General features: G+C 42.6%; 1 protein-coding gene across 1 annotated transcript; it reads left to right on the top strand.

Moving 5' to 3' along the window:
• Nucleotides 1–7,486: 7,486 nt before the first annotated feature.
• Nucleotides 7,487–22,117, top strand: LOC146494032 (C-type mannose receptor 2-like). Its single transcript, XM_085145497.1, has 5 exons — nt 7,487–8,308; nt 17,138–17,354; nt 17,479–17,817; nt 18,175–18,269; nt 21,869–22,117. The coding sequence occupies exons 1-5, from the start codon at nt 8,240–8,242 to the stop codon at nt 21,986–21,988; spliced, it is 840 nt and encodes a 279-aa protein (XP_085001623.1). The 5' UTR covers nt 7,487–8,239; the 3' UTR covers nt 21,989–22,117.
• The last annotated feature ends 272 nt before the right edge of the window (nt 22,118–22,389 follow it).

The raw sequence follows: 22,389 nt of genomic DNA, 5'->3' as shown, positions 1-22,389 counted from the left end.
GACATCACAGTGAGCTGGAGGAAGCAGTCAGACGGAGAAGTTTTCCATGAGGAGGAGACGAAGAAGAAGAAAAACGAACATGATGAGTGTCAAATGTTGGTAGAAAATCAGCCTTAACGAGCGATTTGTGTCCTTTAAAAGTAAAAGAAGATTCTGCAGTTTGTCTTTTTTTTGTTGGAATCTTGGATAATCTTGGTTAATGCTAATGTGTGCTGTTTCTTTAATTCTGTTTATTTCACAACTCAACAGGAAGTTGTTGAATTTTTTGGCAAAATTAGTAACGTAATGTTGGGTTTTTTGACATATGTACACTGTACTTACATATAATAGAGAATAATGTCTTTATACAGCTCTTTGTTTTTCCACTGTTGTCGCACCGGTGAGTAAAACGGCCTCTTGTCAGTTCATACATCTGGTTAATGAAAGTTGAAGACAACAACATCAGGGAACTTAAACCGCTGCTCCTCTGTGCTCTTCCAAAAATTGGAAAAAGGTAAAACACGACTGATTGCCTCAAAGATAGTAAACTCAATTTGTAATCCACAGCAGGTTGGAGAAAGAAGACTTCACACACTTTTAACAATCACCCACTGTGCTGTGCAATCGCCTGATTCGAGCTATAACTTCACTATAACTACCCGCCCTCTCCTTTTCTCTGGAGCAAAAAAGAATAGAATAGAATAGAATTCAACTTTATTGTCATTGCACATGCACAGGTACAGGGCAACGAAATGTAGTTTGCATCCATCCAGAAGTGCTTTAGTGATATAGATATATTACAATATATATTAGCAATAATATAGATATGTAAGTATATTACAGAAATGGGTCAAAAGCTACTTTATCATATAATCATATTTATTGAACATATTTCACTTCAGTTTGCATAATTTCAACATTTTCATTTTCAAATTAGTTACTCAAAAATGACTTATTTAGGTTGTTCATGCATAATAAAATATAATAATATCAAAAACTTTTGTTTCTGTCTTTTTGTCTGCTCCACTTTTGTCACACAGGCACTTTATTAGCTCTCATTAGATTTCATATTTGATCAATTCAATTACAGCAGGAACAACTATCAGCAAAAGCACATATTAAACTGTCGCCCTGCATTGCACCCATAAGGGTGGGATTTTAGGCCTTTTACTCGTGGGAGTGATAACTGCTAATAATGACCTGAAGCAGGTGGTCCTTCCTCTCCTTCACGTTTCCATTCACTCTGGGAGAACAGCACATCCCTCACTCTTTCACAGCAAATGTCTGACAGTCTATAAATGCACCTATGTGTGAAATGTTTGGGTTTCTATTATAAATCTATATTTTTTAATAATATATTTATAAATTATAAATGATATAAAGTAGGAGGAATGGAGGGCTGATTCTGTTCTTCCACATTCTGCCTAAGAAGCAAGTCCATGTATTCTACAGTAATAATTCATGGCACTGTCCTTCCCCATTTAGCGTGGTGTGAGACAGGGCTGTGCGATATGACCAAAATCTCATATATCGCCCTGATAACGATATGTATCGCAAAATAGTGCATTTTGTGTTAATCCTGTGAATCTCGGGCAACTAGTCTTGTGTGAAGTGTTTCCAGCTGGGCGTCGTGTACCTGGATTCGAGTTTTTGACCAATGCATGAAATGATACATTTTTAGACATAAGTTGTAACGGCCGCCGTTTTCTTTGTGAGTATTACACGGCCTGTTCTAACGTTTGAGTCTTTATTTTTAGCACCTGGCGGCTCTTTTTTGCTCCTCACCCGTAAACTCTCTCCATACTCTTTCACCTGATTCCTGCACAGGTGGTTGAAGAGGTTTGTCTGAGTCTGGTGGGGACGAGTTTGCGGGATAATTTGCATAGTACAGCTTTATGGTCAGTGTCAGACTTTTCATAACCAAACCACGTCCATGCTACAGAGGGCAGGCTTCTTCTAAGGATTTGATGGTTATTATCTAATTCCAAAATATGTTTTCTTTTTATTTGATGAGAATGACATTATCTTACCTCACATCACAGCTTTGTCTGCTTCCGAGAGAACAGACGACGATGTTCCAGGTCATTATAATCTAACTATAAAGCCAAATTTAAAAATAAATATGTAATAAAATCCTCATCTTTAAGCAATGGAGTGTTAAATCTGCAGTTTTTATGGTTTAGAATTAAAGATACAAGCGTGTGATCACTGACAGCTATGGGTGTATCTCAGTGTCTGAAATGTCACTCGACAATGAGCTGCTCACTAGGAAATAATCTAGACAATATTAGGAGTGATGGGCATGTATATTCCTTACAGTTGGGGTGAAGGAAACGCCTTGTGTCACAAAATCTAAAACAGCTCATGTAGTGTTTAATTACATGTGGCACGGGTGTGGTCTCTGGCGTGGTCTCCAGGAACAAGAGAGCAATCTAAGTGTTCAGAGAGTGCACAAAAAACCATAGAAGAATGAGGGGTCATCAACATCTGGGCCGTATATGCTTACAATACCTACTTTATGTAGCGGTTGGCCACCCAGCAGTGGATAAACTAGTATCCTTCTGAGCCCCACTTACTGACAACACTATACTGGAGCCTAGTTATTTCACTGGTGCCTCATTACTCTCCTCTTTCTCCTCACTAATCAGTTTCCTGTGTACAACAACTGCTGTTGTGTAATTTAGAGACCATAGGTTTGACTGCAAAGGGACACATTTTGCATACTTCTTTGTAAGCCAAAGAGCAGCTCCATTTGCATGTAATGGTAGACAGATTGTGTTTTACAGGAAAGGCCACACCGTACAAAGCTCTGAACTACACAGAAACATGTAGATTATTGGTGCTGAAAGCATGCTGTGAAAACCAAACACAACTACTCACTGAAAGAGTGCAATACACTAACAAATAACTTATGACTCCATTAGCCACAGGTAAATATTGGCTTCATATATGATATTGTCTATTGCTGTATAATTGAGAAAGAGACGCCTTGTGTACTGGTCTAAATTGTGCTGTCTTTACAATGTAGCGCCATCACAAATCACTGTTTTACTTCCCTTTCCATGTTTGTCAGAACAGGTGCTTCTCTGTGCACAACTTGTTCTCTGCATTGGTTGATTCTGTTCATCTGGACGCAGCGTTTTCAGTAGGAGAAATGTTTCGTCCCTCAGCCAGGTGACTTCTTCAGTCTCATTTGACTGCAGGGTTTTCTATCCTTATAAACAGTACATTTGGACAATGACTGAAAGCAGCCCACTGAATGAACAATGGGCTCTGAGGTCAGTTCCTTGATGATTAATATGCAAATTGTTTGACTTGATCAAACGGCACTGATCAATAACCATGAGTACCATTCACACAGAGTTGGGGAATGGCTGCAATCACAGCATGTAAGATGGTGACAGATGGACCCTTAGGCCCCCTCCTCGATTCAGAGATGGTCTTTCCCTTTTCACGTAAATGGCCTCCTTGACTCCGCCTTCAAACCAGCGTTCCTCCCTGTCCAGGATGTTACATCCTCATCCTTGAAAGAGTGTCCACTGGCCTGTAGGTGTGAATAGACTGCAGAGTCCTGGTATGACGAGGTAGCTCTTCTGTGTTGTGCCATCCACTTTGCCAGAGGTTGTTTGGTTTCCCCGATGTATAAATCCTACACTATGTTACTCTGTTTGTGTCGGGGGACCCGATCCTTGGGGTGGACCAATTCTTGGAGCGGGGTGTTTTGGGGTTTAAAAGCCACAGAAACCCGGTGTTTAGAAAAAATGCGTCTCAACTGCTCCGATACTCCTGACACATATGGGATCACTACAGGTTTTCGCTTGGGCAGCGGTTGCTCTTCTCTCCTGGATCGGCTGGAGCTTTCTTTTGGCGCCTTCTCAGCTTTGACATATGACCACCTGGAAAAACCACATTCACTCAGAGCCTTTTTGGGTACGAAATTCCTCCTCTTCCCTGGCTGTGTCTGTGGGGATGGTTTTCACGTCCTGATGACACCCAGTTTGTGCTCCAGTGGATGATAAGAGTCAAACCTTAAATACTGTATATACCCTATGTCAGTGGTTCCCAAACTTTTTTTGCTGGGCCCCCCTTGTTTTACAAGAAAAATGTTCGCGCCCCCCCTCGCGCGTGCGCACACACGCACGCACGAACACATCCTCCAACCACACAGACCCATATTTTGCTCCATTGCGGTTTATTTTACACCTCAAACATTTAGTAAACAATTAAGCAAATACAAGTAATCTGCAATAAATTACAGGTAGTAAGAAAATAAACTACTAACTCTTTTACGCTATGTCCACACCTACATGGGTATTTTTGAAACGGCGTTTCGAATCACCGAGAACTGAGATTTTTTAAAACTCCTTTTTTGTGGTTACGTGTGGATGAGGAATACAGAGTTCGTCATGCAACATCAAAGGTATGTGCCTTTTTCCACGTCACGCTGTGTGCACGTTATTGTTTACATGAGATGAATTGCAGAATGGCAGATAGAGACAAATACTGTTAATCTGACTATCTGCAGGTTTTACACACTTACATATACACACAGTTACTGTCCCTCCATTTAGAAAGGCAGAGGGGTCACGGTGTAATTATTTTACATGTAGTTGTTTTTTTTCCTGTGTAATAATATTCAACATTGCTATCAATACATTTTTCAAAAAATCCCTCTGCAAAATGGGTTCAAAAACATAAACAACTGTTGGATGCTGTTTGTCCGTGATTTGAACCGAGAGAACAAATTGTGGCAGGATGAGCCTGATGTTATTTGTATCCTGCTGTAACTTTACTGTATAAAGAGCTAACATTTCCAAAATGTCAGGAGTAGTTAGTCATTACAACAAGTGTTTGTGAAATACAAATCAAGAATGTGGGATACTGTTTGTCCGTGATTTAAACAGCCCAGCGCTGCTCCCAACGAAGGGAAAACCAATTCTGCAGGGAGACCTACCTCGGCACTTGTGCAGGTGAAACCAAAGGGAAGATATGCTTCACCATATTTTCTAGTCTTTGGCTTAGAATGAAGTTGGTTTGGAAACATATTCAGCTATGCTTCATCTCCTGCTTTGCGTTTGCGTGGGCGCCCGTGCTAGCAGTGTCCAAGTGTTGTTGTTGTTGTTGTTTTTTTCCCTTTTCATGCCGCGCCCCCCCCTGCAATGGCTCTGCGCCCCCCCCTAGGGGGCGGGCCCCACACTTTGGGAACGTCTGCCCTATGTGCAGGTTTACGGTACACATCCTTTTAGATGTCCCCCACTACTGATGGAAATCTCACAGTCTAAGAAGGCTAACCTGACACATTTCATATCCTCCCTGGTGAATTTGATGTGTTGATCCACCGAGTTAATGTGATCTGTGACTTGTGGTACGTCCTGAGATTTGATTTTCACCCAGGTGTCATCCACATATCTGAACCAATGGCTTGGTGGTGTTCCAGGGTAGGATAGCAAAGCCCTCTTTTCCACTTCTTCCATGTACAAATTGGCCACGATGGGTGAAACTGGGAGCCCATGGCACACCCATGTTTCTGCCTGTAGAGCTGACCCTTGTATGTGAAGTAGGTGGAATGAAGACACAGTTCAAACACACTTGGTCGATGCTGAGAGCGGTCCTGTTGCTGAGGTTGGTGTCATCCTGTAATCTCTTACGGACTACCTCCAACGCTTCTGTGACTGGAACGCAAGTGAAGAGAGATGTAACGTCGTACGAGACCATGGTTTCGTCTTTCTAAATTGTTTCTTGTTTCCTGTTTTACTTTGAAGGTCCATGTCTGATGTCATTGTGTTCACTTTACTTCCCCCCTGTCTGTTAGCCCTAATCTCTCCCAGCTGTGTCTCCCTCCTGTTTCCCATTCCCTGATTACTCCCCTGTGTATAAAAGCCCTGTTTTCCTTTGCTCTCTGTTGTGTTGTTGCCATCTGCTCATCCTACGCTGTGTGTTCTGTTTACCTGCTTGCCTGTCTGTTAGTTTATGTCTCCCCAGTATAGCTAGTTTTCTGTCCTGTCTGCAACCCTGAATAAAGCTGTGTATTTAGAGTTCACCTTTGCCTCCGTGAGTACCTCCTCTTTGACTCCCATCACCCTCTGGAACACAAACTTGGAGTAATTAGGACCCTACACCATCGGGCAGAACATGTTCCCTCTAAGCCTGAAGGAAAAAAGAAGGAACACAGGGGGAGGATAAAAAGGACAGACGCAACAACATTGTCATCCCCTATGTAGCCGGTGTATCAGAAAAACTCAGGAGGGTTTTCTCCAAGCATGACATCCCGGTGTACTTCAGACCCAGCAACACACTCAGACAAAAACTGGTTCACCCGAAAGACAAAACGCCAAAACACAGACTTAACAATGTGGTGTATGCTGTACAGCAGCGAGGAATGCCCAGACCTCTACATCGGAGAGACCAAACAGCCACTTCACAAACGCATGGCACAACACAGAAGAGCCACCTCCACAGGACAAGACACAGCTGTCCATCTGCATCTAAAGGTCAAAGGTCACTCTTCTGAGGATGCCAATGTTCACATTTTGGACAGAGAGGACAGATGGTTTGAAAGAGGAGTGAAAGAAGCATCTATGTCCACTGTGAGCGACCATCTTTGAACAGAGGCGGTGGTTTACGACACCAACTCTCTGCCATCTATAATCCAGTTTTGAGTTCCCTCCCCAGACGCCTTAACGCCCACTCACATCCTGGGCCATCTGACCTCAGGAAATCACATGATAGGGTGGGGCCAGGTTTCACAATGAACTCACCTGAAACTCTGGCTGATTGTGACCCACACCCGCTTTCACACCTTGGCTCATGTGATTAGAGGATCATCAGGGGGTCCTTTGACCCTCTTTGGGGGGATACTCCCACAGAGTTTAAATCTGGGACTCTCCACCATTTTAAAGAAGTCCAGACACTTTTCTATCCAAGCTCCTTAGACTACAATGACCTGGATGACTGAGGGACACATTTTTACATACTTCTTTGTAAGCCAAAAGAACAAGGCTATTTGCATGTAATGAGAGGAAAATTGGGTTTTATTCGAAAGGTCACAGAACAGAGCTCTACACTAAACAAAAACATGCAGTGAAAAGTAAACACAACTACTCACTGCAATAGTGCAATACACTATATTTATAATACTGACTTCATATATGATTTAACAACAAAAGCAATTTGTTTATGGTTCAGAAAAGATCTTATCTTGGGTTAAGTTTTCTCTGTTAAATGCATCTTCTGGTATACTAGTAGATATATTGGGCTGCAGAATAACAGTGTCTGTGGGAGTAATTACAACTAACAACAGGTTCTCCTCAGTGTTATTACCGTGGTACATAAAAGGATCAAGTCTGAGCCCTGTCTACAAGGATTCATATGTAGAATCAATGAAGCTAGTTTAACGGTCAAGTGTGTAAGAAAGTGATGTAAGCAAATCAAAGACAAATTTACTATCAGTCTTTGCACAAATATAATATATTTAACTTTTTTTGTAACAATCAGAATTTATTTTGTATTCTGGAGTGGAGGAATTAGATGTCAGGAAGCATAAAAGCAATGCTAAACATGATATTCATGCTTTGTCTTTTCAGTGAGTGGTATAAAGTGTATATAAAAAATCTAAGAATCGTATTACTTCTGTTCCATCCTTCTTTTTCCCTCGTGTGCTAATTAGCTAAAGCTCCCCTCATGCAAATGAATGAAAGAAGGTAAAACTGATTTGACTTGTTTTGGATTGAGTTCTGCATACACACATGCATCCATAGCCTCTGAGGAAGAGGAGGAAATCATTTAATTTGCTAAATATCAACAGTTGGACCAAAGGAGAAAGCAGGGAATGTACAAGGATGGAAAAGGCTCTGTTCATCATAGTGGCATCAGGTAAGTTTAAATTATTATTATTATATATAAGTTTCCATTATCATATTTACGTATTATCCTACAGGAAACTATTACTGTAGATCTAAAGGATTCTCCCTTTCAGTGTTTTTCTTGTTGGAAATGAAAAAAAAAGAGTGCATTTTATTTAATATTGACATAAATTTTCTGTTAAAATAATAGATTACACAGAAATGTAATGTAACAGTGAGGCTAAATGTTTGATCCTAAATTGAGTCCATAAACTCGTTTATTTACTGTGTTTGCAGGGCTGTGTTCAGGCTCCTCATATGTTAAGCGTCAGTACCAGTTTGTTTATGACTGGAAGAACTGGACTGATGCTCTGAGTTACTGCAGAGAGAGATACACAGACCTGGCCACCGTAGAAAACATGGAGGATGTGAGGATCCTGCAGAGCATGGCAGACTCAAGTAAAATGAACTACATACAATACAAAAATGTGAGTACACTTTTTCTTCATCTTTTTCTTTTTGCCTGTCCTGTTTGGTTCTTAAGCAATCAGAATTATTGTCTGAAGGCCAAGAGAGATGCCCAACAGATTTACTTTACCAAATGGATCATCACAGCCTTTCTGTATTGGTCCATTTGATTGACCTTTGTTATTATTTTATTTTATTAATTTTGCAGAAATGGGAAAGACATGACGGAGGGATTGGAAAGGGAGAAAGAAAGAAAGAAAAAAGGGAGAGGAAGAGGGACAGTGAGAGAGAGAGGAAGCTTTAAAAAAAGAAGAAAGAAATCACCTGGGTTACCTGTTGAGAGAAAAAAAAGAGAAAGCAAGCAAACAGACAGCAACACAATACACACAACATCATTGCAATAAACTAAATAAATGTAAGTAACAGTAAATACTGAATGTTATTGTGCAGCACGCAGGACCAACAGTGCACAACGTGCTTTGAGGTAGCAACCAAGAAAGGTGTCGTTTTTGATCACGTGTGTGTTCACCTGTATGGATCAACACGTTTATATTCAAAAGGTTCGTCCATGTAATGATCTGCTTGAGGGTGTGAGGAGCATGAAGCAGGCATGCAGGAGATCCAGGCCCCAGAGTGCAAGAGCCAAAGAAGGACCAACAAAAGGGGCTCCTCAGCTTTTCTTTTTTTTGTAACGGTATAAACAATGAAAGGTGGTGGATTGGCCAGATGCTGGCAGATGTGTAAAAATAACTCAGTTGTTTGGTGGAGGCTATGGCGGAGCTTCCACGGAGGGCAGCAGGTGGATGAGGGAAAGGGGAGGCAGGAGGAGGAGAGACCCGAGGCGGATCAACTGGTCCCGTAACGGAATTGACACCCTGCTGGGCTCGGGAGAGCCCGATTGTCCTGAGGAGACGTTTGCTGCCGGATACTCGATGGTCGGTTGCGTGGCGACACTCTCGATGGAGGACATTGAACGACATCTACCAATTCGGAACCACGATAACAGAGTTCTGGCTGATTGGAGCTTATCGAAGAACAAGAAGCGGCTACAGCTGTTCAAAATCCCACAAGGCTGTTCGACATGATAGACGATGGGCTGTGAGTACTCAGACTGTGTTTTGAACACAATATGGATAACATCTTGAAGAAGAACAACAGGAATTGAGAGAATTAGACCAACTGTAAAAATTGGATGCAGTCGTTCGCACTGGCACCAGCTGAAGACCTGCCAAGGTTGAAGCTGACCGAAACAACCAAATTCTCCATGATAACAGGATTGTTGTCCTTCAAGGCCGTCCGCGTTGATCGAAGATTGTTGACTTTTGCTTAACCGTGTAAAGAGACACTTTCTCTCGGTTGAACACGGAACACACACACACATGAACACATACATGTACACTGACACAGACCTACACTCACCCCCCACCCCCTCCGAACGCCTTCGAAGCTTATGTCTTCTGTGTTGTGAGATGTGATGATTCATGTGCTGAGGTGGTTGTTTCTGTTCTCAGACTGATCTCCCTGTTGGAGCTCAGTCTGGGGGGGAGTTATTTTTTCTCCTCGTCTTTCCTCATGTGGTGCATTTTCCATTGTTATACCTCCCTGACCTGTCTTCCCCATGTGATGTTTGTGTAATGTATGTATGGTCGGAAGGGTATGATGGCGCTGGCAAGGCTGGCAGCCTTAACCCAATTTCCCTCGGGATGAATAAAGTATGATCAATCAATCAATCAATCAATGTTGCCACCACCCCTCCGACTTGGGCACCATGTGAAGTGGAGAGGCCCAGGCACTGTTCGAGCGCTGCGCAATGCCCAGGCGCTCCATGGCCTCAAACTCCTCCTGGGTGATGGACAGTTTCGCAGGGTAGCGGCTACACGCGCACGCAAACACCGGGGGACCAACCATGGCGATGTAATCCTCAACCCTGTATTTTGCTGCCGTGCTGGAGAAATTAGGAGTTGACAGCGACAGAAACTCTTACAGCAAACGCTGAAATACGTATCCAGAGGCCACCAAACTGGCCCCAATAAGGGAGTGAGCGGCCCGGGTTAGACAGGGTAGCGAAAAGAACGACAGAGCATCAATCAAACGTCTGTGAGCAATGTTGACTAACAGTCCGTGGGCACAAAAAAAATCGGTGCCGAGCTGGCAGCAACAAAAAAGTTCCACTGGAATTCCCGGCCGTGGAAACAAACAGTCACTAACCTTTCCCCATTAGTTGCAATACTAGAACCGTTAGCCGCAATCAGCTGCAGTCCGTGGCTTGCCGCTAAACTGTCCGCAGTGGTGGGTGGGATGAGGCTCTTCTGGGAGCCAGAGTCAACCAGCAAGAGTCTTCAATGAAGAGCATTGTCAGCGGCCGTGGCCGCTCCTGCACGGCAGCCCCGTTTCACTGAGCCAGAAAAAGAGCAGGATGGCAGGCAGCGATGTGCTCTGGCGCCAAAACCGCCATACCAAGCATGTTGCTGAATTTTGCAAAGGATGGATGGAGGGAAGGGAAGCTGGCAAGGATGATTGTAGCGAATGGAAGTGTGAGTAAAATTATGTTACTCCTGTGAGAAAGCTGTGTTTAAAGGTATCCGCTGAGAATGGACCCTGTTTGCACGTAAACGAGAATGAACAGCTAGCAGAACTGGAGCAACCTATATAGATGACAGCCGGAAGGAGCGTGTTTGGAGGCGTGGTCCTGCTCCTGAAATTCCGATACATAATCTCCAATAAAACTTTATTGACCCCGAAGGAAATTGGGTTAAGGCTGCCGACCTTATGCCAGCACCATCCGTGGTTTGTATCATATCTATCTAATAGACTCCAGTTTGTGCATGTAAATGGAGAGTCCTCTTCACACACTGAGGTTAATTATGGAGTTCCACAGGGTTCAGTGCTAGGACCAGTTCTGTTTACATTATACATGCTTCCCTTAGGCAGCATCATTAGAAGACATAGCATACATTTACACTGCTATGCAGATGACACCCAGCTCTATCTGTCCATGAAGCCAGATAACACACACCAATGAGTTAAACTGCAGGAATGTCTTAAAGACATAAAGACCTGGATGGCCGCTAACTTTCTGCTTCTTAATTCAGATCAAACTGAGGTCATTGTACTCGGCGCTGAAAATCTTAGAAATATGGTATCTAACCAGATTCTTACTCTGGATGGCATTACCTTGGCCTCCAGTAACACTGTGAGGAACCTTGGAGTCATTTTTGACCAGGACATGTCCTTCAACGCACATATTAAACAAATATGTAAGACTGCTTTCTTCCATTTGTGCAACATCTCTAAAGTTAGAAATATCCTGTCTCAGAGTGACGCTGAAAAACTCGTTCATGCATTTATTACTTCCAGGCTGGACGACTGTAATTCATCATTATCAGGAAGTCCTAAAAACTCCCTGAAAAGCCTTCAGCTAATCCAAAATGCTGCAGCAAGAGTCCTGACAGGGACTAGAAAGAGAGAGCAGATTTCTCCTGTTTTGGCTTCCTTTCATTGGCTTCCTGTTAAATCCAGAATTCAAAGTCCTGCTCCTCACATACAAGGTCTTAAATAATCAGGCCCCATCTTATCTTAATGACCTTGTAGTACCATATCACCCTATTAGAGCACTTCGTTCTCGCTCTGCAGGCCTACTTGTTGTTAGAATAGAATAGAATAGAATTCAACTTTATTGTCATTGCACATGCACAGGTACAGGGCAACAAAATGCAGTTTGCATCCATCCAGAAGTGCTTTAGTGATATAGATATATTACAATATATATTAGCAATAATATAGATATGTAAGTATGTTACAGAAATGGGTCTATTATGGTATGTTATAATGTACACGGTATGAAGTATGTTATGAATATTCTATAACTATAAGTATGTACAGGCTGTAGTGAGTACAAGCTATGTACAGGCTATGAACAGGATATAAATATGAAATAAAAAAAACTATACAGAAATCTGAGATATACAGTTATACAGAAATGTGAACTATGCAAGTTATAAACAGTTGTAGGATTAAAAATTATCGTATGATTATTTACACAGAACTATACAGTAGTGCAGTTAAGATAAGTGAGATATGTGGATAATTTCTACAGAGGTATATAAAGTGCTAGTGATTGTGAATGGTGGTTCAGTCCATGTTATTATTGTGTGTTTGAGGGTACGGTTGTCCATTGTATGTGTGTGTGTGTAGGTGGTTGTGGGTGTGTGTATGTCCAGTCCATGAGTTTAACGTGGGTCAGATGTCAGGAGGCAGAGTTCAGGAGTCTGACAGCTGTGGGGAAGAAGCTGTTCCGGTACCTGGTGGTCTTAGTCCGGAGGCTCCTGTAGCGCCCCCTAGAGGGCAGGAGGGTGAAGAGTCTATGTGATGGGTGACTGGGGTCTTTGATGATTTTCCCAGCCCTTTTCAGACACCGCTTCCTGTATATGTCTTTTATGGCAGGAAGTGGTGCTCCGGCGATGCGCTGGGCAGTTTTCACGACCCTCTGCAACGCCTTCCGGTCCGAGGCAGAGCAGTTCCCATACCAGACTGTTATACAGTTGGTCAGGATGCTCTCGATGGTACAGCGATAGAAGTTCACCAGGATGTCTGAGGACAGGTGGTTTTTCCTCAGAGTCCTCAAGAAGAAGAGGCGCTGGTGAGCCTTCTTGACCAGCTTGGAGCAGTTGGTCGTCCAGATGAGATCCTCGGAGATGTGGACTCCCAGGAACTTGAAGCTGCTCACACGCTCCACAGCCGTCCCCTTAATGTGGATGGGTGGATGTGGGTCAGCATTCCTCCTGTAGTCCACGATGAGCTCCTTGGTCTTCTCTGTGTTAAGCAGCAGGTTGTTTCTGTCACACCACTCAGCCAGACGATCCACCTCCTCCCTGTAGGCGGCCTCATCGTTGTCACTGATGAGGCCAATCACCGTGGTGTCATCTGCAAACTTAATGATGGTGTTGGAACCATCAGCAGGTCTGCAGTCGTGGGTGAAGAGGGAGTAGAGGAAAGGGCTCATCACACAGCCTTGTGGTACACCGGTGTTCATTGTGATTGTAGATGAGCAGCGGTTATCCAGCCGGACATGTTGGGGGCAGTTGGTCAGGAAGTCCAGTAACCATTTGCAGATGAGGGAACTGATGCCCAGGTCTGTCAGTTTCCTGATGAGTTGTGAGGGGAGGATTGTATTGAATGCTGAACTGAAGTCTATAAACAGCATTCTGGCGTATGTGTTGTTGTTGTCCAGGTGTGAGAGGACAGAGTGCAGTGCGATGGAGACTGCATCCTCTGTGCTCCCGTTCTGGCGGTATGCGAATTGGTGGGGGTCCAGGGTGGGGGGGAGACAGGATTTGAAGTGTGCTAGGACCAGCTGCTCTAAGCACTTAGTGATGATGGGGGTGAGTGCTACTGGGCGGTAGTCATTGAGGCAAGATGGGTTGGAGTTTTTGGGTATCGGGACGATGGAGGTGGATTTGAAGCAGGCCGGTACCACAGCGTAGGCCAAGGACAGGTTGAATATGTCTGTGAGCACTCCTGCAAGCTCCCCAGAACACGCTCTGAGAACACGCCCGGGGATGCCATCAGGACCTGCAGCCTTGTGGACATTGATCCTGCTCAGCACCGCTCCTACATCGGTGGGGGAGAGAGTCAGAGGTTGGTGGTCTGGCGTCATGTCTGTTTTGGTTGTGGTTGTTGGATTCCCTCGCTCAAAACGAGCATAAAAGTTGTTGAGCTCGAGGAAGGAGACATCAGAGGATGCGGGGGAGGGTTTGGTGGTCCTGTAGTCTGTAATGGTCTGGAGTCCTTGCCACATGCGTCGGGGGTTGGAGTTGGAGAAGTGTTCTTCTACCTTCTTTTTGTAGTGGTGTTTGGCTTTTTTGATGCCCTTCTTTAGATTAGCCCTGGCTGTACTGTAGGCGTGTGCATCTCCTGACCTAAAGGCAGTGTTGCGGGCCTTCAGGAGGAGACGAACATCCCGGTTCATCCAAGGCTTCTGGTTGGGGTACATGGTGATCCGTTTCTGGGTGGTGACACTGTCTGTTGTTTCGGAGATGTAATCCAGTACAGATGAGGCGTACTGGTCCAGGTCTGTGTGGGTGAACATATTCCAGTCTGTGTTTTTAAATCTGTCCTGGAGCACTGCGTCTGTCCCCTCTGGCCACACTTTAATTGTCCTCACAGCAGGTTTCACACGTTGGATGAGTGGTGAATACCGAGGTGTGAGGAACAGGGAGGGTCCGATTGTCCAATGTGGGGGAGGGGAGTTGCTTTGTAGGCTCCAGCCAGGTTGGAATACACATGGTCTAAAGTCTTGTCTCCTCTGGTGTGGCAGGAGACATGTTGGTGGAATCTGGGGAGGACTGTCTTTAAGTTGGTGTGGTTGAAGTCGCCAGCAACAATAAAAGCAGCCTCGGGGTGTTTATTCTGGTGTTTGTTAATGGCTGCAGAAAGTTCTTTCATGGCCAACCTAGCATTAGCGTCAGGGGGTATATACACTGCAGTGAGTATGATCGAAGTGAGTTCTCTGGGGAGATAATAAGTAGGGCTGGGTATCGTCACTGATTTCTAGAATCGATTCAATTCCGATTCACAGGGTCCCGAATCGATTCGATCCACGATTCGATTTAATTCGATTCGATTCGATTTAATTCGATTCGATTCACTTTGATTTGAATCTGGGAAATTTTGACAGTCAGAAATATTATAATTCAGATCAGTACATTTACATATTTTTGTATCTATAAAAAGGAAGCTGACACACGCAAGACTTTATTAAAGGTGTGAGCATCACAGCAGAGGCCTTTGTGTCAAAGTAGCTGATGATAAAACAGAAAAACATGAAGGTGATTTTCCTGTTCTGGGATTTTATAAAAATTTTCTGCAGTAGATCAAAAACGAAAGAAAACCGTTAATCAACACATGAACATCACCTCTGAAGTTACAGCGGTTTGATTAGAGACACAGCTGAGTGTTTTGCATTTTGCATAATTTTAAAAAGTTTAAATTTGTTCGGTATTGAAGGCAGAAATGAGGCTTTATTTTCGGAAGTATATAAAACGGAAAAAAAAACCGTCGGCCGACAGCCTGTAAACAACGGTAGACTTGTGCGTAACAAGCAAGCGAATAATGCAGAAAACAGTACAGAGAGAGAGAGCGCAAGAGAGCGAGCATGAGAGAGAGAGAGCTGTGCATCGTGGTCGAAGCAAAACAATAAACGTCAGAGTGAATTCATGACGTTGTTTATGTGAAGCCTAGTTTGGATCTTCTTTTGCTGCTGGTTCGGTCAATATTGTTTGGAGAGACATCAAACTAACAGCTTTAGAATCGGCGCATAAAGGGCGTGAACACAAAGCGCGGACCCGCCGACAGATCAGAATCAGCGTGCTGTCGGCTTTCAGCCCCGACTGTGAGAAAGGCAACATCTAACTGATTCTGATCCGCGGTCGCGCTGTGTTTACATCTTTGTGCAGAATCCATGTTCCTGCTCTCATTTACTGTCTTAGCTGTTTGGTGGTTGTTGAAATTTTGTGAGGTTTCACCTGAGATTCTGGCATTTCGGGCAAAATAAATTTATATTAAAAAATCGATTCAGGATTTTAATGAATCGATTTTACGTTATCCAAGCCAGAATCGATTTTAATCGATAAATCGATTATAAAAACCCACCCCTAATAATAAGGTCTGCATTTGACCATCTCTTGTTCCTAGAGTATTTAAAAGTAGAATGGGAGGCAGAGCCTTCAGTTTTCAGGCCCCTCTTCTGTGGAACCAGCTTCCAGTTTGGATTCAGGAGACAGACACTATCTCTACTTTCAAGATTAGGCTTCAAACTTTCCTTTTTGCTGAAGCATATAGTTAGGGCTGGACCAGGTGACCCTGAATCCTCCCTTAGTTATGCTGCAATAGACGTAGGCTGCCGGGGGATTCCCATGATGCATTGAGTTTTTCCTTTCCAGTCACCTTTCTCACTCACTATGTGTTAACAGACCTCTCTGCATTGAATCATATCTGTTATTAACCTCTGTCTCTCTTCCACAGCATGTCTTTATCCTGTCTTCCTTCTCTCACCCCAACCGGTCGCAGCAGATGGCCCCGCCCCTCCCTGAGCCTGGTACTGCTGGAGGTTTCTTCCTGTTAAAAGGGAGTTTTTCCTTCCCACTGTCGCCAAAGTGCTGCTCATAGGGGGTCATATGATTGTTGGGTTTTTCTCTGTATCTATTATTGTACGATCTACTGTACAACATAAAGCTTCTTGACGCGACTGCTGTTGTGATTTGGCGCTGTATAAATAAAATTGAATTGAATGGAGATGCTTGCCCCCCACCCGAATCATACGGCGGGTCAGCTGGACTCCTCAGAGATACCGCGACCCAATGCTGCTGTCTACATTGCCTTACTGTAACCCTACTCACCCACCCCTGTTGCTTGTCACGTGTTTTCATGGTGTTACGGTGTGAAGATTCATGTGCTTGTGTGCTGAGTAGTTTTTGTTTTCTGTTCTCCTAGTGACCCCCTGTCAGGAGCTCAGTCTGAGTAGACTTCTATTTTTGCTCCTCCCCTTTTGTGTTGTACATTTCATTGTTTTTCTTTATGCTACCTATTCTGACCTGTCTCCTCAATGTGATGTTTGTTTATTATATGTATGGTTTCACTGCAAGTGACAAATAAAGATCACCATCATCAAATGCTGTTTGACCACGATCCAAAGAAATAGCAACTGATGACCTGATAATCACCCAGTTTACACTGAAATTAAAATATATGACTCGAAAGTAAAAAAAAATACCATTTTAGTTTCAAGGCTTTTTATGAAACAATTGAGATCAATAGTTTATGTCACAACACATTTCAATTGTTCCTTGCAGCGAGCTTGGATTGGACTGTACGATGATATCAACAGCTGGAGATGGTCAATGTCAAACACAGATTTATACAAAAACAGTGTGGCTTTCAGAAATTGGGAGCCTGGAGAACCAGACAATTGGGGGAGCAAAGAACACTGTACTTTGTTAAGGTGGACTGGATCATGGACTGATGAAAACTGTAATAATACATTTAAAGCACTCTGCTCTGACATCAGAGGTGAGGATGTTAATTCATACAGAACCCTAAAACAAAACTGTTTAAGTTCTACAAGTCTTTTCAATGTCTTTGGATTTTACATTTAAATATGTCTTCTTCTCCCTTCACTTTGGGTATTTTCCAGGACTGAATGTGACATTTGTCTTAATCAACAATTTGATGACATGGATGGAGGCCCAGAGCTACTGCAGAGCTCATTATATAGACCTGGCCAGTGTGAGAAACATGTCAGAGAACCAGAAGGCAAAGGAGTTGGTACCTGCAGGACAATCGGTCTGGATCGGCCTTTTCAGAGACTCCTGGAAGTGGACGGATGGAAGTAACTCCTCGTTTAGATACTGGAATATATATGAACCCAATCATAATCTCAAACATGAATCTTGTGTGTCAGCAAACTTTTGGGTTACTGGAAAATGGGAGGACTGGAACTGTGACCGGGAGACAGCATTTGTTTGCTACAGTGGTACGTTCTGATTCATGTAGCTTTTAGTTTTTGAATTTCAAATGGAGACAAGGCTGCTACCATCATCTCTGATCCTCACAGACTGCACTGCAGGCTGCTGTTTAACATTACAGACAACGTATGTTTTTATGACAAAGGTCAATACGGTTAGCTTAGCTTAATATAAGAAAGTAAAAACACAAGAGCTTTAGTGCAGTGTTGTGAAACTGATGTTGCTTCATTTCTGAAATAACAAATCCCTTTTATTTACCCTGAGAACGTTCAGGGCAGCAACAAAGTGCTACTGTACTGTGCACATGCAGCATTACTTATTTACCTTTACAATTAAAGCCGTACATTTGTTCATTATTTACAAAGAGCCGGCTTACAAGCAAGTGGTGAGACTGAGGATGGAGACAAACAACCATCAGGATCTGAATGACTCTGCAGTGATGGAAGCCATGCTGGAACAGGTAATTATACAACTCATGATCTCAGTGCAGGGGTAAAACTAGTTCTGGGGTAACGCGTTACTGTAATCCGATTACTTTTTTCAAGTAACGAGTAAAGTAAGGGATTACTATTGCAAAAACGGTAATTAGATTACCGTTACTTTCCCGTAGGAACGCTGCGTTACTGCGTTACTAAAACCGTGATTTTTTGCGAGAATGTCTCATGACAGTGACGTAAGCGAGTGCGACGTTCGTGACAACAGCTGTGTGCAGATCAACAATGGATCATATATCGAGTGCAGAGAGAGTATGAGCGTGCAGCGTTTAAAGCGTGGAAGTACTGACCTTACTTTGAGTTTGATTCCATAAAAAGTGACAAAAACATTAGTGTCCGTTGTGCGTGGGAAGAAAACTTCTTTTTACAGCGAAAAAACCCTAAACTTCCAAACAAGCACCGAGTAGCTACGACGTAATGGGAAACTCACAGAGAAACTCGCGGATTCTTCCACTGACCGCTGCACACCTGCACCAGGGTAACCCTCCGCCTACCCCACTCCTGCTTTACAGGTGAAAATAGAGCAACAGGACCGCTAGTCTTTGACTTTATTTATTTTCTGCTGTGTTTTACTTGCATCTATTTGAAAGACTGAGTGTAAACACACAAAATATTTTATGTGCTGGAATGTGCAGAAAATAGGTTTAAGTGTTAAACTAATTTCTTCCAGTCAGAGAATGTTGCAGATAATTAAATTTTTGCTTGATGCATAAAGTTAAAAGATTAAAACTAATAAAACAAGTTTTAAAAAAGAGACTTTTCCATTTGATTACATTTTGTATGATGATTATGCAGAAAAAGTAGAATTGGGCTGAAAGATCTATCACTTTATCACCTATTCAGGTTGTAAATCGTGCTTTTAAAAAGTAACTAAGTAACTAAGTAATTAATTACTTTACTGATGACTTATTTTCAAAAGTAACAGGATTACTTTTTTGGGGAAGTAATCAGTAATTAGTTACTGATTACTTTTTTCAAGTAGCTTGACCAACACTGTTCATAAGTAATTAGTTTGGAGCTGCCTCGTTTTTTGGCCCCACCCACCTCTTTACTGCTGTCTGCCCCTCAGATCTTCACCTGATACTGAGAGCTTTGGGGGAGGTGTGAATAAACACTGACCAGCAGTTGGTTGCTTTTGTTCAATAAAGACAAATGTATTTGAGGAGAGTTTTGTGTTACGCCGCTGTGAGCCTTCACACATCAAACCGATTTGAGTTTGAACAGTGACACATGAAAGGCTTCTCTGTTCATTAATCACCAGCGGATGTTGCTGCTGATTCGTTTTTTTCACACCACACCAGAACGGATGTCTGCAAGTTTCGGTTGTGGTGCTTCTAGCTCGCCCTACAAAAGAGTAGCAAGTATAAAGGGAGCAAGTGTTGGGTAATTTGTTTCTATCAGCTCAGCAAACACACAAACTGTTAGTGTGCTGTTTGTCTCAGAGTGTGTTGCTAACTAAAGGTCCAGCTGCTGCATGTCACAGGGAGAGAAAAGAAACAGCTGACTTCAGTCAGAGATGGAGAAAGATAAGAAAGACAGGAAGGGAGAGGAAACGAGCTTAACTGTAAAGGGAACGACTGCTCATTCAAAGCTTACATGTAACTTATTTAAAGGCTGCATGAAAATCCTGCAGGTTAGTGCAGACAAACAGGTTACTTTTCTGAACTGTGATGGATTTAAAATAAAGAACTGTGTGTGAGTGGTGCACAGTAGCTCTCTCCTATAAAGACAGCAAATACTGTCAGTGTCGAGGGTGGAAATCAGCCAGGGCAGCATAAAACATCTGCTGACATCTGGTTACAATCAGGTGTAGAAACCTGCAAACAATATTATTACAGTAATGCACTAATAGAGCACAAGGATCAGTCAGTTTGCACAAAAATATCTGGTAGAAATGTTATTCAAAGAGTTACTTTTTACATTCATTACTTACCCAAAGTAATGATGTAAAAAGTAACTCAAAGTAATGGAGTACTTTGAGACTGTTTTATCTGTTTAATTTGTTATGGAATAATAAGGGAACAGACATCACCTGACTGAATAATTCATTACCTCTATTAGCTCAAACTGTAGTCCTCTGAATACTGCCTGCCTTTATGTCACCCTTTTTAACTGAGTAGTCCAAAAATCAGTCAAATCCACAGTAATCTGTCATACAAAGTCAAGGAAAAGAACAATATTTGAGAATCTACTCATTGGGTTCAGTTAGGATCGTAAGGAGACTGGCAGTGGTAACTCAACTTAAAGAAGGAATATCCCTCCACTCAGAATGAGGCACTGAAAACAACTTAAAGGAAGAAAAGTGATTTGAGTGTATTCAACATTTAAATGGTCCAAAATATAGACATGAACAAAACATTTAAATAATCTCAAACATGTAAATCTCAACAATGTACAATATATCACTTAAAGTGTCCATAAATGGTTTAGGTAGGCTGTCCATTTCAGTTCAGTGCACTTAGTATTCAGTGTTCTTAGTAAGTGTTAATTGTCTTTAGTCACTGGTTTGCTTTTTTGATGCATCAGTTTTTTTGGTGTTAAGTGGAATCAGATCTGACCCAAAAAGGAAAAAAGTAACAACATAAAGCGTCCTGAGATCTCAGAAAAAATGTTAATGCAAATAAAAATGGCAAATCGTTGCATCCTACCACCCTCCGAGTGAACAGGTGGCCTTCAGATTGAGAACGTCCTTTCTAGGCACCTCCAGTGGCATCCAGTCCTTAGATGGCACCGCTCGGTCCTTGCAGCAGATTTCTACCACATAAAAAAACCAGCTTGCACACAACGTGCAGTGCAATCACTCCACTTGTAAAATAAAACACGAGTTTCACTAGTATTATCCCTTTTTTTCCTCTCACACATCACACATCTATACAGTTCTTATTGGCCAATAACAATTTATCAACAACAAAAATACATTTCACTGCAAATCATGAAGCATGAAAAGTGTCTCCGTGGTGTGTTAGCTAAAACGTCACATGTAAGCGCATTAGCCCAGGGAGCACATGTGGATACGCTAGCATACCTTCCACAAGCTAACACAGCTAAGCAATCGTTAGCAGGTTCTAAGACAAATATCACATTTCCGACAAGCAGAGTATCCTGACTGGTTTTATGCTCAGAAACTGGACTGTGAATCGCACTTAAACTGCAACTGTGAGACTCACCAAGATATTCTTCAAAGAAAACATTAATTCCGTAGCGCAACACGTTACAGGACTGAATCTCCACACAGCTTTGCGCATCTAGCTCCGTGCAGGCGGATGCAGTGAAAGAAAGTTACCACGCACGCTCTATGGTGCATTCACGGTACATGGGAAAACTCAGAACTTAACAAAACAGTAACACAGTAATACAATTGGCAATAAAATAACCATGGGTTACATTTATTTACCAATCAAGAGATGTATAAGCTGTCCACAAACACTGGAACAAAGTACAGGGTTAAATCAGTTACAGATGTGTGATCCTGCATCCTTCCAGAGCAGAGCGGTAAGCATAACGAGCTTTTAGTGAAGAGTTTTGTCTAAATGATATTCAGAAAAGCACTTTTTGTGTGTTTCAGTTCAAACAGGAGCTGAAGAACAAGGGCGTAAAAGGAGACGTCAAACTGAGCTGGAGGAAGCAGTCGGACGGGGAGGTCTTCCTCAGGGATGAGAAGCAAACCAAGAAGAGCACGACCTGAAAAAATGAGTTTTAAATGTTGATCAGGGCTCATGTGTGGTTTGGTGTTGGGTTTTTTCATAGAGCACATTATAGTAATACACGTGTTCTTGTTTTACCTTTATTCTGCATTTAGGATTTGATTTGTTTGTGTGTTTCTATCTTTACTCTGGTAGATTGGAGTAGTAAAGTTCAGAGTAGTAAACTGTGTTTGTTAGGACCTGACTGAGACTTAAGTTTTGTTTTCATGTTCTGGTTATTGATGCGTTTAAGTTCCTGTGTTCTGGTTCATGTCTGTAAGGAGTTCAAGGTTTCTTTCATGTATCTGTGGCTGTTCCTCTCGTGTCTGTGTAAATATCTCAGCACGTCGGTGTTCTCTACTCAGGCATCTTATCGAGGCCACGTCCACACTTTCGTTTAAAG

Source organism: Neolamprologus multifasciatus, chromosome 20 (assembly GCF_963576455.1).
Source record: "Neolamprologus multifasciatus chromosome 20, fNeoMul1.2, whole genome shotgun sequence".
Classification (NCBI taxonomy): domain Eukaryota; kingdom Metazoa; phylum Chordata; class Actinopteri; order Cichliformes; family Cichlidae; genus Neolamprologus; species Neolamprologus multifasciatus.
The sequence above is the reverse complement of the archived record's forward strand: the minus strand, read 5'-3'. Positions and strand labels throughout refer to the sequence as shown.

What these genes read in the sequence shown, in the direction of transcription:
- LOC146494032 (XM_085145497.1), top strand. Translation starts at nt 8,240, where the DNA reads ATGGAGGATGTGAGGATCCTGCAGAGCATGGCAGACTCAAGTAAAATG. An exon ending in ACTACATACAATACAAAAAT is followed by an intron (nt 8,309 to 17,137) that starts GTGAGTACACTT and finishes TGTTCCTTGCAG; the next exon opens with CGAGCTTGGATTGGACTGTA. An exon ending in TGGAAGCCATGCTGGAACAG is followed by an intron (nt 18,270 to 21,868) that starts GTAATTATACAA and finishes TGTGTGTTTCAG; the next exon opens with TTCAAACAGGAGCTGAAGAA.